The sequence below is a fragment of the Phoenix dactylifera genome, chromosome 15 (genome assembly GCF_009389715.1).
Source record: "Phoenix dactylifera cultivar Barhee BC4 chromosome 15, palm_55x_up_171113_PBpolish2nd_filt_p, whole genome shotgun sequence".
Taxonomy (NCBI): domain Eukaryota; kingdom Viridiplantae; phylum Streptophyta; class Magnoliopsida; order Arecales; family Arecaceae; genus Phoenix; species Phoenix dactylifera.
The window spans coordinates 4,977,522-4,993,303 of record NC_052406.1 but is presented as its reverse complement, the minus strand read 5'-3'; the positions used below and the strand labels follow the sequence as shown (position 1 = coordinate 4,993,303).

Here is a 15,782-nt window from a genome sequence, read left to right as displayed (position 1 = left end):
TCGACATAACCCTGACTCCGGTTCCTTTGATATTCTAGAGAGAGAAGAGAGAAAGTAGAGAGAAATCAAGAGAGAGAAAGAGAGGGTGGTTCTCTCTCTCTCTCCTCCTCCTCTTCTGCTTCTTTTACTTTCTTCTTCTTCTCCTCTTCTTTCTTCCTTGGTAAAACAGAGGAGGAAGGGGAACGGCTGGTGGCTGTGATCAAGGTGGTCTGGCCAGGCGGCGGTGGCGGGCAGCAGGGCACAGTCGGCGGCGGCCAGCGACAATGAACCCAAACATAGGGCCGAACAGGGGAGTTTTGGGCTCGGTTGTCCTCGGATTCCGAGCCCGCTCGCCGGCGGCTGGGGTCTGCACCCGGCTCAGACCAATGCAAGGAAGGTCTAAGGCCCTCAGTGACGAACGCCGGTGACGGTGGCGTTCGAAAGAAGGAAGGACAAGTCGGCCAAAACAGGGGAATAAAACAGGGTCTTCTTTTGGTCGATTTCCGACTGATTCCTCAACTAACGGCCATGATGTCGGGTAATGGGAAGAACAGGGAACAGATAGGAAGAAGGGTGGGGCGTTACCTCGGCTCCGGCGAGCTCTCCGGCCTCGATTTTCGGCGGGAACTGTGACAGGCAACCGCGAACTTTAACGGGAAAAAGTGAGAGAAGAGAGCTCGATGATCGTCGGTGGGGAGAAAGAGAGGTTTGGAGGTTAAATAGGCGAGGTATCCGAGTCCTAGATGAACTCGGATTGGCCTGAGAGTCCTCGATTCTCGCCGGATTCGGAGGAGGAAGAACACTCCTTTCGGAGTCTTCTTCTCAGCCTTCATCGTGCCACAGGCCCGGTGGCCATGGGCCTGGCCTATTCAGTCCGGCCCACAGGCTCAAAGAAAGTGTGGGCCGATCAATGGACCGGGCCCTCACAATATTAACCCCCCAAATTGCTTCGATCGTCAAGATAACGATTGGTTCTCTAAACCTCCCAATCGTTTTACAGGAATAATAATACCTACGGCATGATAGCTATAAATTTAAAATAAAAAGTAATATATTTTTATTTTGTGTAGCTATATTACCTATGGCAAAACAGCAGCTTGCCTTACGTTCTCAAAGACAACCGACCAATAACGTTAAATATTCTTTTAATATTAATATTACAAGTTAATAATATTTTAACATTGAATCAAATTTCAAATAATTAATAATATAATTGGATTGGATGTTTTTTTTAACATTAAATAAGATGAATTTTACATATAAGTTGAATTGAATGTCGAATAATTTAAAACCAATGTAAAATAGAAATTAGAACAATCGTTGATTATGAGTATTCACATGGTACCTATGGCAAAACCTACTTCTAGCTGCAACAATCAAGTTTCATACGTCAGTTAAAAATTTGGTACATGTGTGAGAATTTTTTTTGGAGTGAAACCTTTTTATGCACTCGAATCACTAAAAACTAATTTTGTTTTTATGTTTTTTTTTAATCTTGTGCATGCATACATTTTTTTTTTTCCCATGGTGATTTTTTTGTGCACAAATAGTTAAATTTAGTATGATTGACCTACGAATCACTAATTTATTATGAATTCATTTTTTTTTGTGCCACTAGAAACCTAGCTAATTATAGTATGATTTGTTTGGTATAACCTAATTGTACAAATTGTAGTATGGTTGAATTTTCTTGTATACATTGGAACGATTGAATTTCCGATTAACTTTCCTTCTTTATGTGTAAATATGTGCCAAATTTCTTTTTTAACATGATTTCTTTTGTCATATGACTATCAAAAATATTAATTTTTCTTCAAGTTTCTTTCTATCTTTTTTGAATTGTGAAGATGGCTATGATCCATATATCATCAAAGGCTTTTCTCATTGAAAGCATGACAGTATGAGTTCTTCAAACGGAAACAAAAGCAGCCAAGACTTGTGGAAAGGCTGGCTTTCTTCGAATTTGTGACCGGAAAATTAAGAGTCTGATTTAGAGTTCTAATCTTCTTTCCTTTTTCAATCATGTGAGGTCACGAGTTTTATATTAAACGACCTTCGGTGGAAGTGCTCTCTTTGTATATAGCAAGGATACCAGGTAAACCATTGAACCAGGCTTTGAACCGGCTAGTAAACCGCAACAAACACAGCCACAAGTTGAATATTTGGAGATAATTTGGCTAGAATCGAAGATTTAAAATCAGAAAAATCTAAAAAAATTGCCAAAAGTATAATGGATCAGGGTAAACAATTCCAGATTTAAATCTTCGAACCGGCTAGTAAACAATGCCAGATTATTGTAAGAAGTGCTTCTAGATCTCATGGAAGAAGGAAGAATGAAAAACAACACTTTCCATCTCTTGCTTCAAAGAAGCGTTGAAATAATACGTTTCAGCATTCCAAAATTTATCAGTTTCGCATATCGCCAAAAGATTTATGTTCTGGAAATCAAGCATCATTCCATTTTACTTGTAAAGGTAGAGCTGCTGATGAGAATAACAAAGAATCAGTGTAAGAACTGGCTATAGTGACCAAGTCAGCATTCCAAAATTTATCAGTTTCGCATATCGCCAAAAGATTTATGTTCTGGAAATCAAGCATCATTTCATTTTACTTTCGAAGGTAGAGCTGCTGATGAGAATAACAAAGAATCAGTGTAAGAACTGGCTACAGTGACCAAGTCAGCATTCCAAAATTTATCAGTTTCGCATATCGTCAAAAGATTTATGTTCTGGAAATCAAGCATCATTCCATTTTACTTTCGAAGGTAGAGCTGCTGATGAGAATAACAAAGAATCTGGCTACAGTGACCAAGTCATTCACAGCTGCAGCCTATTCTCAAGAAGCAGAGCTGGAGAGGGTCTGAATGATAGTTTTCTTAAATGGATCTGAAAGGTGTGTTAAAAGGTTGTCGATTGGGCCCATGTGAGTTACACGTGCTTGCACAAAGATGCCAAGCATGGCTATCATGGCCAGCCTACCTGTGAACAGTCGACATTTCTGTAAGAAGCTAAGCATCTCATTACAGGAAGCATGCTGCCCTAAAGAGTTGGTGGCATTACCATTCTTAATTTCTTTTAGCTTTAGCTCATCAGCACTGTCGATGTCTTTGGCCAGGCCTAGAGGATTGAACAGCGGTCCACCTGGGTAGCTGCACGAAATTATAGTAGTTAAGAAGTTTAAATTTCCAACCACCTGAAATGGATATCTTGATGACATATGATGACACCATAAGGGCATGAAATGGTGCAAATTCTTGTTTCAGAATAAGTTTTAGGCCAATTTTAAGTGCGAGGGACAAGGGTGTTCGATGCTTACCCAGGTCTTAGACCTTCTAGTGCAGCTTCCAGCCCTAAGAAGGTGCCTTCTTTGGCTTGTGATCCGGGATTGATGAAGTCCATATACCGTTTGGTCTCTACGAATCTAAAATATTGTGGAGAATGATGTTAACTTGATAAAAATGGAACCCTCTTACCAACATGTGGCTTTTTAACTATATCATAAGGATTAATGTTTTGATGGACCCAAAGCTAAATCCATGCATTTGCCTATGGTTCGTGCAGTCTGAACCTTACCCCATCAAGAGGAGTTGAACTACGAAGAGCGCCCCTGTACTAGCAAATTCATATTTGGCAGCACCTGCTTCGAACCATACCGGTAGATTGCTGATTCCTGTTACACGAAGTAACTAGGAGCAAAAAGGATCAAAATTTAGAGCTAGATGACATATGATTCCATTAAGAAGTTAGAAGGAAGTACAGCATCTACAAAAACTTGTTTCATAAAGGGGGAGAGAAAGGAAAATAAATGAGTTGCATAAGGCAGTTATTGGAGAATAAGCAAGAGAAGCAGTTTCTAATTCATACAAATGTTGGATGTGAAATGAAATCCCTAGTCTAAGCTACGAATAACATTGAACCCTAATGTTTTGTACTTCATTATATTTAATCTACTACATAAAAGAACCAACCAACAAGACTATTCCAATTTACATGGTTTTCCATTAAGAACAGTTTCTTTCTTCTTTTTCCTGTTTGAGGCCATCTTAAGCTATTTTGATTCCCGCTTGAAATCATCTTGAACATTTCCAGAAAGAAATTTTGAATAATTGTAGCAGTATAATATTCACCATAGTGTTACTAGCAATAACATATGCATTGACAAGGTCTGGAAGGAAAGAGAAATATTAGAGCATAGTATAGGGTTCTGCAAAACTTTTAAACCGCACTTGCATATGATGAGAAAGTTCCTCCCTTAATTCGAAAAATATCACTGTAACTAATTCAAATTACAACCACAATAACAGGTCGCTATATCTGGTAAAGGAATTGGAGAACCAAATTAACGTAGAGGATGATGTCCTCCAACTTTTTTTGAGAGAATGATGCAACATAGAATGTGTCATTTTCATTTGGTATAATTTTATGATGTAGAGTATATTAAGGCAATGACATTGACATGTAAAACAACCAAAAAATTCCATTTAGGTATATAATTTTCACCTTGGTTGATATTTTTGTTCATAAAATTTATTTGGATATATTAAGGTATGAATATGAACATCTATGAAATGAATTAAGGGAAACCCATTTTTCTCCCAAAAAGTTATGAACATAACACAAAAATGTGCATGATAGAACAGATTAACCGCTTCTATACTATAACAGAACAGTGTCCATGATAGAGCTAATTAGCTGTTTCTACGCTATTGCTTTTGCAATATAAGATCTTCATCATGCGCAAGAGCTCTATTAAACTTGTTTCTATCTAGTCCATTACTTCTGGTAATTGTTAAGAGTCCTGAAATAAAGACGGAAGACTTCTATGGCTGCTTCAATCATGAATCAAGAAAGCATAATAGACATTCCTATCCTTGCATTCATCAATTTACCATGTGATAAGAGTTCCTGTTCAGTTTTGGGAGGTGGTACTTCAACAGGCATCAAAATTTGTTTTCAACCATTCTGCTAGTGGTGTATGACTTTGTGTATATGATGCAGCTTTCAATGGTTCTTAATTTTTAAGACAGACTTAATACCATGTTCTTTTGATGATACAATTTTCATGATACAACTTCTATGCACACAAAAGTTCTCTGTGCTGCTTGCACAAAGTTGCAGAATTGTAGGACACACTATGAAAAGTCGACCCCCACTTTGTAACATTGAGCAATATTGTCTTCTCATCATGAAGGATCCTACCCCCCCCCCTCTCTCTCTCTCTTTCTGAGAAGACTTTTCCATTCTCAAATTCCTATTCAACATACAACACGCACTGGTTGCTCCCTCTGCTTATCGTGCTTGAGAGCATTATCCTGCCAATGGAGCACTGTACAGCAGCCTAACTGTTGTAGAACCTCTTGCAAATGCTGTACTTCTATTCTCTGAGTTATGCATTCCTCCATATTCAGCAATATCAATGCCAACTAAATTTAAATATTGCATATTTGTTCTACTTTTCCTATCCTCATATTTCTTTGCATCTAAGCCTTTGTAATCAACTTCAGGATGGTTCCTATGCCGGTTGCAATTTCCTGTCGATCATTTACTCTGGAAAGACCAAACACAATGGATTTGATAACTTTTCGAGAATATTTCAGTGATTTCTTCTTTTCTCCATCGATAGTGTACTTACCAGAATCCGGGTTGCTATTGCATTGGAATCATAAAGTATCCTAGAACATGACCGAACCCTTAGGATCCAGGTCCCATCCTTCTAAAAGTGTTGAAGCTAGATTATTCATTTTGTTAAATGGTGAAATTAGGTTAATAGACAGAAATCATGTATCCCACTAAGAGAACTCCTGTATCACGTTCACTTTCATATCCACCCAATTAGCTTTAGCTTCCACTGGCTGCAAATCACTTTCAATAAATCCTTGGCAAGGGAAGCAAATACTTTTTCTTGAGTAGTTAGGCCCACTCAAGCAACTGGAATCATCTATTTTTTCTTGCTTCAACGAAGGTGATTGCTTATCGTTCTCATTCGAAGCCTACCTTTATCAAGTGAATTTTTCAATATTTTCTTTTCTTGCATCATGCATGTGCTATTTTGAACTCTAGAGTTACCTATCAACAAAAATAAAAACAATGACAATGATGATGAGAACAAGAAAACAACAGCAACAATACTAACAAAAGGGACAAGGATACAAACTTTTCCTTCGCACTGCAATGGATCTCAATTCGTGTGCTTTACAAAAGGGACAAGGATACTAACTTTTCCTTCCGTCTGCAATGGATCTCAATTCATGAAGCAAACATAATCATAGTCCTAGCCCAAATGCTCTACAGGTTGCATTGTTTTCCAGAACTCACTTCTGCTTTCGAAGGCTTTTATTCATTTACCATTGAACAACACCTTTTCAAAAGTATTTCAGTACTCTTTGTCCTTTTGCCAATGTTTATGCCAAAAACACATCCATCCACAAATCTTGCATCACATCAAACCAATTTATGAATAATAGCGATTTTCTGCAAAGCAATCCCCAAGTACTCCTATTTACTGGGACTGCTCAAAGGCTGCAACTCTGAGTCCCTTACCTGATCGCATTATTATATTTCCTGCGCTAAGTTTGATATACATCGTCAACTCTTTTCCTTACAACTTAAGCTTTTGGGTCTTCTTACCATTGAAAGAAAGGCATTTGGGTCTGATGGTTAGCCTGCTAATCCTCATTCCCGCATTTTAATGGTTAATTAACATATCGGTCAAAGTCTTTGTTCTGTGTAAAAACCTTGCCTTTAGAGATTGTATCATAAACTAAATCTTTTTTATAAAGAAAAGGAGGCTAGACTACCTATAGATTATTTAAAGGAAGAGAGAGAATTACAAAGGAGAGAAAGACAAGAAAAGATTAGATAGTGCCTAATCAAAAGAAAAGGGAAAATACATCAACTTATATGCTGTACCAAACCTTAGAGAAATAGAGAAGTTGCTTTTGATTACACAAGATAGACCAGTCATTATGAAGTTTGAGGCTGAAATATAGTACTTCCTCTTCTAAAATAGCTTTGTTTAAGATTATTCCTGCATTTATCTCCTTCCAATAAGTCCATAGAAAAGTAGCACATAACTGATCAAAGGCCATGCAGATATATCTTTAGATCTCCAAGTAGTCCAAAATGTGTAAAAATTGTTCGGTGCACTCTGGAAGTTTAGTTTGGCCAAAAGCAGAGACCAGATATAGCCAGTAAATCTACACTTGAGAAAGATATGATCCAAGGATTAAATGGTATCATTGTAGAAGGCACAACCTCCAAAGGTGGCTTCAATCTTTCTTTTGAGGTTCCTCTGGCTCAAGTATAGAAAATTTTTGATCCTTAGTAGCATTGGAACTTTGCAAAGTTTACCTTCATATAAATTAAATCATTACAATATGGCACAATTTAACCAAAGAGAGCATGCAGCTGTGCTCATCCATATGACACTCATGGTGGCTAACTAAACTTACCAAATCCACAGCATAAAGTAAATCATCAGGCAACTGCAAGTGAATCTTATGCGAACTTCATCGCCCAAGTCATAAATCAAAAATAAGTCTGGACTAAGAAATCAACAACTTCCATGAATCTAATAGTTGGATAAAATTCCAAGCCAAGAAAAGAGATGAGAGTCAGTTGCATACATCTGTCACCAAGATGCCGGCCACGCCAGCCATCGCAAAGCGGCAGTGAATGAGCTCTGCCTGGACATACCATTTTAGGCTCTCCCGATCCTCGCCAAGCCCCAGTGGATCAAATCCAAAATCACCAGCAAGCCTTTACGAAAAAAAAAGAAACAATTTTTATCCAAACAATTAAGTCAGTGGGAAATTAGCATTGTGTATAGAACTTAAGAAGAAAAGCGAGGGGAGGAGACTGGGAACAGACGTGCCATCGAGGTGAGGAGGTGGGTCGAGGCCGGGAAGCCAGGTGGCGCGCTGGGCTTGAGCCAAGAGCCGATTGGCCAATGGTGGTGGGGAGGAGAACTGGAGGAACCGGCTCCTCCTCTTCCTCCCGGCGAGCGTGGGGGCGGAGGGGATGCTCCAGGAGGTGGTGGTGAAGGCCGGCGCCGCCGCTCCGGCGCGAGAAGTAATTACCACTGCGGGAGTGAAGCCCATGGCTTTTGGAGAGGCAAAGTCGGCAGCTGCCGCAGGCTCCAAGCCTCTTGCTTATGAGGTTGTGGGTAACGGATAAGAGGAAAGGATGATAGGAGGCGGGCGTACGGGCTCGGCTTACTCCCAACCTTCTCAACTGCGGTTCAGGTCTCTTGTGTTGATCAGATATTTTCATATGTTCTACAAGCTGGTAGCGTGTTTTTTTTTTTTTTTTTTTTTCTTCCAATTCTTTTGAGTAACCCATGGATTACCGTTGAAGTTCCTAAAACACTTGTATGACTTGCAGGGAAAATATATATATATATATATATATATATATATATATATATATATATATATATATATATATATATATATATATATATATATATATATATATATATATATATATATATATATATAAAATAGGAGGGGAGGGGGAGGGACCAGCCCACCCGTGTAGCAGCCCTATCACTAGACCTCCCTTTCATCAGAGAATGTTCGATACAGGTCGCAGGTTTTGTAACAACTCAGGACCTCACCCAAAATAACTAGCCAGAAGTTATTATTTGGGTTCCTTGATCCTGTATAAATACCCAAGATCTACCCAGCGAATAACCGATGTGAGACTAAATACACGCCTGCACGAATCCTCACATACTTCCCCCGTTCAAGCCCTGACGTCCTCGTCAGGCTAAGGGTTCAAATCCATTCAAATCTAATCACAAACACCACGATTGGCTCATGGTTAGCCCCAATGGATCCGTGCTGCAGTGTCCCCTAGTCCATAAATTTTGGGCCGGATCCGCTCTGATACCATTTGTAACAACCCAGGACCTCACCTAAAATGGCTAGCCGGAAGTTATTATTTGGGTTCCTTGATCCTGTATAAGTACCCAAGATCTACCCAGCAAATAACCGATGTGGGACTAAACACACGCCCGCACGGGTCCTCACATACTCCCCCCGTTCAAGCCTTGACGTCCTCGTCAGGCTAAGGGTTCAAATCTATTCAAATCTAATCACAAACACCACGATTGGCCCGTGGTCAGCGCTGATGGATCCGTGCTGCAGTGTCCCCTAGTCCACATAGGTTATGGGCTGGGTCCGCTCTGATACCATTAAAAACAACCCAGGATCTCACCCAAAATGGCTAGCCGTAAGGTATTATTTGGGTTTCTTGATCCTGTATTAGTACCCAAAATCTACCCAGCGAATAACCGATGTGGGACTAAACACACGCCCGCACGGGTCCTCACAGGTTTCGCGTGCCTTCTCCGATCCGTGGGCTCATCGCCACACGTGTGGGTACGTCACTCCAGCGCCACCTTGGTACAAGTGGAAGGAAAGCATAATCGCCAACGAGCCAGCCGGGCGTGGGGCATCCGGTCCCCTAATTTAATCAACGCCCGCGCGTTTCGAACCCGAACAACTCGGGCGGAATTATCGCCCTCTTACACCATTCTATCTAAAATCTTAAAGATATTTTTGAAAAAAAATTATCTTAATTTTCAGTCAGTAAAAATTAGACTTTTTTATATTCCCATGATGGAAAAATAGTTTTTTCATGAAATTAAGATTTTTATATTTCATGAAAAACCAAACCAATTTTTCCCATTTCTCTTCCCGCAACCCAAACCAATCCTAAATTCTCTATTCCATGTGGCATGAGGTGCATGATAGGATTCACGAGGATTCGGTGGCCTCTTTTAGAGTAAATTTTTTATTTTTCACTCTTACACTAGCATCACATTGAGTGCAAAATTGCAAGCTGTTTGAATGATCTTCCATTAGATATTTTTTTTTTTTGGCTATTTAATATTACATGTTCAGTTATTCAATATATGTCATGATTTTTTTTAAAAAAATCTTTATTGTGAAGGTCATCAGTTATGAAGGTGCATGCCTCTTATCTAGAAATTAGGATACAATTTAGGTATGTCCTTAGCAACGAAAACTAAACTACAAAAGATCTAGGATTTATGTCCAAAAGTGAAATTCAACTCTAAAAAGGTATTGCTAGGAGTCCCAACCAGCTATCAAAGAAAACCTCGATGCCATGTGGCAATAAGGAAATTACAGGGCGAAGAAATTTTCAATCTTAAAAATCCCACTACTTTTGACTAAACATAGCTAAATTTCAGTTCAACTCTAATTTCTTCCCAGCAAGTAATTGAATTAGATCAAATTCATTCCTAGCAAGTAATTGAATTAGACCTAGATTATATTTAATCTCAATCTTGTCGACTTAGGCTCGTTTATGGACAGCAAATTTGGATTTACAAACTAGTATTTATATCAAGTGAACCAACTAACCAAGTAAAGTAGACCTTAGAACCTACTAATATAGACCTTACCAACTCTACCAATGGGATCTTCGGAACTAGGAGTGGTAATTGGTGACTCGATCCATCACCCTAATCCGCAAATGACCTATTTTAAGCATTCGAGTTTGACATAAATAGGTTTATGTCATAAATAGATTCAATGCCGTTTAGGCTCCCCAGTTCAGTCGTTGTCCGTCACCTTTCCTTCCCATGCCCGAGATGGCCTTGTGGGTAGTAGCCTCCCACAGAGATTGCTTTGTGGTCAACTTTTATTCTGCTTGTTGGAAGGTTCGTCCGGATCTCTTCAAGGTTATTTGTGAACTCGACCATCTGGGAGGGGACACCGGTCAGGAGCGAACGAACAATAAAGGTCGGGCAGCGGATATCGGAGGGAGGGATAGACAATAAGTTGGAGAATAGGGAGCCTCATCATCTATCCCTTAGTCTTTCTTCCCCATCCGAACTCTAGCAGAAATGCTTGCTTCTCTATCTAATGGTTGAGTGAGTGAGCTCATATGGGATCCCTCTCTCTTCCAGTCGAATGAGCTATCTCTATCTGGCTTGGTCGTTTTTGTCTCTTGACTTTCTGTGAAGAAATTATTAGTTATCTAAATCTATCGAGTCGGATTTAAGTTTAGATCTTTGACTTATTTAATTCATTTTGATCCATTTAGTACTTGAGTCGGATCATAATTCGACTCATGTAACCCATTTAAAATAAGTTTAAACTTTTTAAAATTTGTTTAATCCATTTCTATCATGTTTAACCTTCAAAGCAATATTTTATACCTTTTGATATTTAATTAATTATTAGCATAGTATAATCGAAGCACTAATAGCATGTTTCTTGGCGTGCCAAATGCATCACGTAATTTTTGTTTAATTCACATGTTAATAAAACCAGATTAGCAAAAGTGCCAAAAAAATACATAAAAAACAGATACATTTTTTATTATTTTAATCATGCCTTCTGAGAGTTAGCCACGAAAGAAAGTACATCTTTCAGTAATAGATAGTGCATGCGAAGTACGTCTACCATAAGATGAACGAGGCTGTGAACTAGATGGTCTTCTTCGTGGACTATTTGGATGATATTGTATGGACCGATTTGATAAATAATTTTATAATTTTTTTTGGATATATTTATGGTAGAATGGCGTGAACCATCCATCTAAGGAAAAATAAAAATAAAATAAAAAGGTCACATGTATACAATTTGCAGCCTCTCTCCATCGGCATCGTGAATTAAACGAGTTTAACGCCATGTGCAATAAACATGTTTATTTGTGTAATCTTTTAATTAACGCTGCCGTGATTAGAAGAGGCATTGATTCGCAGAAGATTCGTGTCACTCGCGAGTAGCTTTTTATTTATTTATTTATTTATGGAAGCTTAAACACGCTGGGACTTTACTGGGCTTCTAAGAGCACGTTTTGAGTTGTCGCTCTTTTCGGGGCCTACGTTCTTGTCCTGTCGGAATCAGAAAGGACCCCTTTGTCTCACTTTTCTTAGTGCTAATTCCAGAACAACGAAGAAGATAACATTTTGATGCTTTTGGTTCTAGGAAGTTTTATTAAAATTATATGAATGGGAATAAGTTTGAGCTAATAACATAGGAACAAAAAACTGAATAAATCTGAGCATACCTATTCAGTCATTTTTTATGGCAGCATGGTTTTATTTGGATTATCTGAATAACTCCTGAAAGTTATCCAGGTTAAAAGGTGGAGCATCTAGATAGGTGCTTTATTTCGGTACAAGAATAGTTGTTTGGCATAATAAATTTGAATAAATGGGTTTTACTTAGGTATACTCTTGATCATTCATGAATCAGATGGGTATATTCTAGGTCATAAAGTTTTATCCAGTTTAATTGTCACGCCCCCGCCTTTGCGAGGCACGTGAGGCACCTAGTGCCCACGTGGAGGCCACATGAGGGGGAACACGGGGCTCCCCTGCCAGATATTGTCCGGTTCTGAGGCTTCACGCAAGCGTCCTTCACCCCTTCTCGGTTTTATTTTCCACCCAAAACGCGTCTGCAGGATTTGGAGACACCCGCCTCATATGCTCAGGCTCCGAAACAAATCTTTCCGATGTGGGACTATTGGGCCTCACACCCTTTCCACCATCGGACAAGAGCCGTCCTCGGCTTTGATACCATTTGTAACAACCCAGGACCTCACCCAAAATAGCTAGCCGGAAGGTATTATTTGGGTTCCTTGATCCTGTATAAGTACCCAAGATCTACCCAGTGAATAACCGATGTGGGACTAAACACACGCCCGCACGGGTCCTCACATACTCCCTCCGTTCAAGCCCTGACGTTCTCGTCATGCTAAGGGTTCAAATCCATTCGAATATAATCACAAACACCACGATCAGCCCGTGGTCAGCTCCAATAGATCCGTGCTGCAGTGTCCCCTAGTCCACATAGGTTATGGGCCGGGTCCGCTCTGATACCAAATGTCACGCCCCCGTCTCTGCGAGGCACGTAGTGCCTCACGTGGGGGCCACATGAGGGGGGAACACGAGGCTCCCCTGCCAGATATTGTCCGGTTCTGGGGCTTCACGCAAGCGTCCTTCACCCTTCCCCGGTTTTATTTTCCACCCAAAATGCGTTTGCAGGATTTGGAGACACCCGCTTCATATGCCCAGGCTCCGGAATGAATCTTTCCGATGTGGGACTATTAGGCCTCACATTAATTAAATAACAAAACATGCGAGAAACATGATTTTCAACCATAAGTTGCAACATGTTCTTTGTTTAAGTTGATTTATTTAAGGGCCAAATAGGTATTTTGGCGGAGCAAAGCTCAATTAGTAGATTTTATTTGGGTTTAATTCACTTAATTCAAGGATCAAAAAATGTTTTAATAAAAAGATCTCCAATTTGCGGACCCTTACTTGATCCATTTCTAAAGTTCTTTAATAGACTTAGTACAGCATGGTTGAAAAGTCTACCAGATGTCTTGCATGGATAGTCAATTTTTTTTACTGGAGATGGCAAAAATTAACGCAACCTTTAAACCTCACTCTTTCCCAATTTTCTTTTAGTTGGGACTTAGGTTAAGGAGTTTTTAATTTAGGTGGGGCGTGAGCTAACATTGTTTGCTTAATCTTTGTAAGAGCCTAGCATTGGTCAGAGTTTGATTCGACTCTAGCCATGAGAACAAAGCTTTATTTGGATCGGCCAAGACGGGTTGAGTTTAGTCATTAGGATAAAGTGATGTTTTTTAAAAGTGGTTGTGGAGTGATGGTTTTTTAAGTTGGTTTTTTGGAATTGTAACAACCTAGGAGCACATTCAATAGGTATACCCGGAAGGTATTATTTAGATTCCTTAGCCTTGTATAAATATCCAAGATCTTCAATACAAGCAACTGATATTGGATGAAATATACATATATACAAGTTCTCATATACTTTTCTCATTTAAGTTCTGTTATTCTCGTCAAACTAAGAGTCCAAATCTAATCAAAGCCAGCCACAAACACAGGATCTCATACTAAAAAGCTAGGTAGAATATATTATTTAAGTTTTTATGATTCCATACAAGTATTCAAACTCTCTTAATCTATAACTGCCAACTGATACAGAACTAAGCACATGCCCGTAATGATCTCATAGGTGTACAATTTACTGGATGCCGTATCGAGTCGGATTGAATTGGATCAACATTGAAGCTGATCATATAAAATAGAATCACTTATCAGCAAGCCAAGGAAAGACTCAAGGGCAAGCGTGATCCAACGTTAAGTCGTTCATGTAATACTATTCTAACTTGATCTAATCTGGGCCTCACCAAATTTCCCCCATCACATCCCCTGGTTCCTGCAGGCCAAACCACTTCAATTTCTTTCGGAATTTTGTTCCTTTCCTTGCAGAAAGAGCTGCCACCTGTCTGACCCAATTTTCAGACCCTTTTTGAAACCCTAAATTGGGTGGCGCGGCGGTCTGCTTCTAGAACGGCGTGGGGGTTATCGCCTTCTCGCCTCCCAGTCATCCTTCTAATTTCCCGCTTACTTGCCAGCGATTATTCGTCTGACCAGTCGGCTAGGCCCCACGTGACGCGGCCAATGTGGAGCTCGAGTCGACACGTGGCAAAAGAAAATTAAAAAAATCCAAATCCTTGTAATATTTTTGCAAACGAGAATGTAATTTAATTTGTTCTATTATTATTGTTACACAAAAATAGGAAAGAGTTAAGAAATAACAATCAATAAAAGAATCTATGTGTGATGGACTCCAACGACTGCTAGGAGAAAGGTGGACGGACGGCTCCGATATCCATCCAGAGTTCGCCCTGGTCCAGCGCCATGAAATCCTGGAGCCCATCCCACAACTCCCCCATCTCCTGCCCCTGATCTCGTGCTCCCCCTTGCTGCACACCATGCTCGTTCTGCCGCCCTTGCTGATCCCAGGGCGAAGGAGCCGCGGTCTGGGGATTATCTCCACGAGCATCAGCTTCTTCGGCTGGCAGTTGCTCCGGGACCGGGAAATTGAGCTTCGCCCGGGCGCCTCGGAACTCGATCGCAGCGAGGTCGTAGGCCCGCGCCGCCTCCTCGGCCGTATCGAACGTGCCTAGCCACTTGCGCGCCGCCCGCCGTGGATCCCGAATCTCCGCCGCCCACTTCCCCCACGGCCGCTGCCTCACTCCCCTGTACTTGTTCTTCTTCTTCCTCCTCCTTGGCCAACCGCTGTCAGCCTTTACCGCCTCCGCTTGCACCGTCGTCGCCGCCTCTTCCGCCGAGACGAAGAAGTCGCAGCCCAGGCAGCCGTCGATGCCGCAGAGAAAGCATGTGTCGGGGCGCGGCAGTTCGGGTGGCGGAGTGGTGCCGCCTGAGATGACGTGTAAGAAGGCGGAGACGATGATGGCGGACTCCTGCTCGTGGGTGAGCCGGGAGAAGAAGGGGAGGGGCGGCGACATCTCGAAGTCTCCTTCTTTCTTCTGGCGGTGGGTTCTGCTGGGAACTTGAGAATGGAAACTGAGGACTCGCTTCAGAACCATCTGGGTGTCCGTCTGAGTTTGGAGTGGAGCTGGGAGTGCGAAGGTAGCACGGTGTTTATAAAGCGAGGGGAACACTGCCAGGTGGAAAGACACGCGGATCGAAAACGGCTTTGATTATTCTAGAATCTAGATTCTGGGGAACCTTTGACACTTGGAAAATGTGAGAGAAAAAGCGCGGGGATGCCGTTTGTCGGGATGGCGAAGTAGTTTGGACGGCCAATCTCAGGTCGCTGACTCGTCAGCCAGGGAGAGAGCGTGAGAGGGAGAGGGAGCGCGCGACATGGGTTCACACGCGGGCGCTTTGACCGTCTGGAAAGCATGGCATCGCGGTCAAACCCTGAATGAGATGCGAAGAGTGGTGTGCCAGCTTGTGAGGGGGCTTTCCTCGGTCAGAAG

At 41.0% G+C, this 15,782-nt stretch overlaps 2 protein-coding genes across 3 annotated transcripts; both read right to left on the bottom strand.

The window, feature by feature from the left end:
* Positions 1-2,518: 2,518 nt before the first annotated feature.
* LOC103712505 (photosystem I chlorophyll a/b-binding protein 5, chloroplastic) lies at positions 2,519-8,212 on the bottom strand. 2 transcript variants are annotated; one of them, XM_039134176.1, is made up of 7 exons: positions 7,848-8,212; positions 7,604-7,736; positions 3,552-3,664; positions 3,295-3,399; positions 3,039-3,127; positions 2,788-2,957; positions 2,519-2,653 (listed from the first exon to the last, which is right to left on the bottom strand). In XM_039134176.1, exons 1-6 carry the CDS (start codon positions 8,075-8,077, stop codon positions 2,815-2,817), a joined length of 813 nt encoding a protein of 270 aa, XP_038990104.1. In that variant the 5' UTR covers positions 8,078-8,212; the 3' UTR covers positions 2,519-2,653; positions 2,788-2,814. The 2 variants fall into 2 exon arrangements, with proteins under 2 accessions (XP_038990104.1, XP_008797264.2); XM_008799042.4 differs by having other exon boundaries at positions 2,519-2,957.
* Positions 8,213-14,533: 6,321 nt separating this feature from the next.
* On the bottom strand, positions 14,534-15,393 carry LOC103712541 (ethylene-responsive transcription factor ERF109-like). Its single transcript, XM_008799092.4, has one exon. The coding sequence runs from the start codon at positions 15,384-15,386 to the stop codon at positions 14,634-14,636; it is 753 nt and encodes a 250-aa protein (XP_008797314.4). The 5' UTR covers positions 15,387-15,393; the 3' UTR covers positions 14,534-14,633.
* Positions 15,394-15,782: the final 389 nt, after the last annotated feature.

What these genes read in the sequence shown, in the direction of transcription:
- LOC103712505 (XM_008799042.4), bottom strand. Translation starts at nt 8,077, where the DNA reads ATGGGCTTCACTCCCGCAGTGGTAATTACTTCTCGCGCCGGAGCGGCG. An exon ending in CCTCCTCACCTCGATGGCAC is followed by an intron (nt 7,737 to 7,847) that starts GTCTGTTCCCAG and finishes TTTTTCGTAAAG; the next exon opens with GCTTGCTGGTGATTTTGGAT. An exon ending in GCTAAAAGAAATTAAGAATG is followed by an intron (nt 2,958 to 3,038) that starts GTAATGCCACCA and finishes GACTGTTCACAG; the next exon opens with GTAGGCTGGCCATGATAGCC.
- LOC103712541 (XM_008799092.4), bottom strand. Translation starts at nt 15,386, where the DNA reads ATGGTTCTGAAGCGAGTCCTCAGTTTCCATTCTCAAGTTCCCAGCAGA.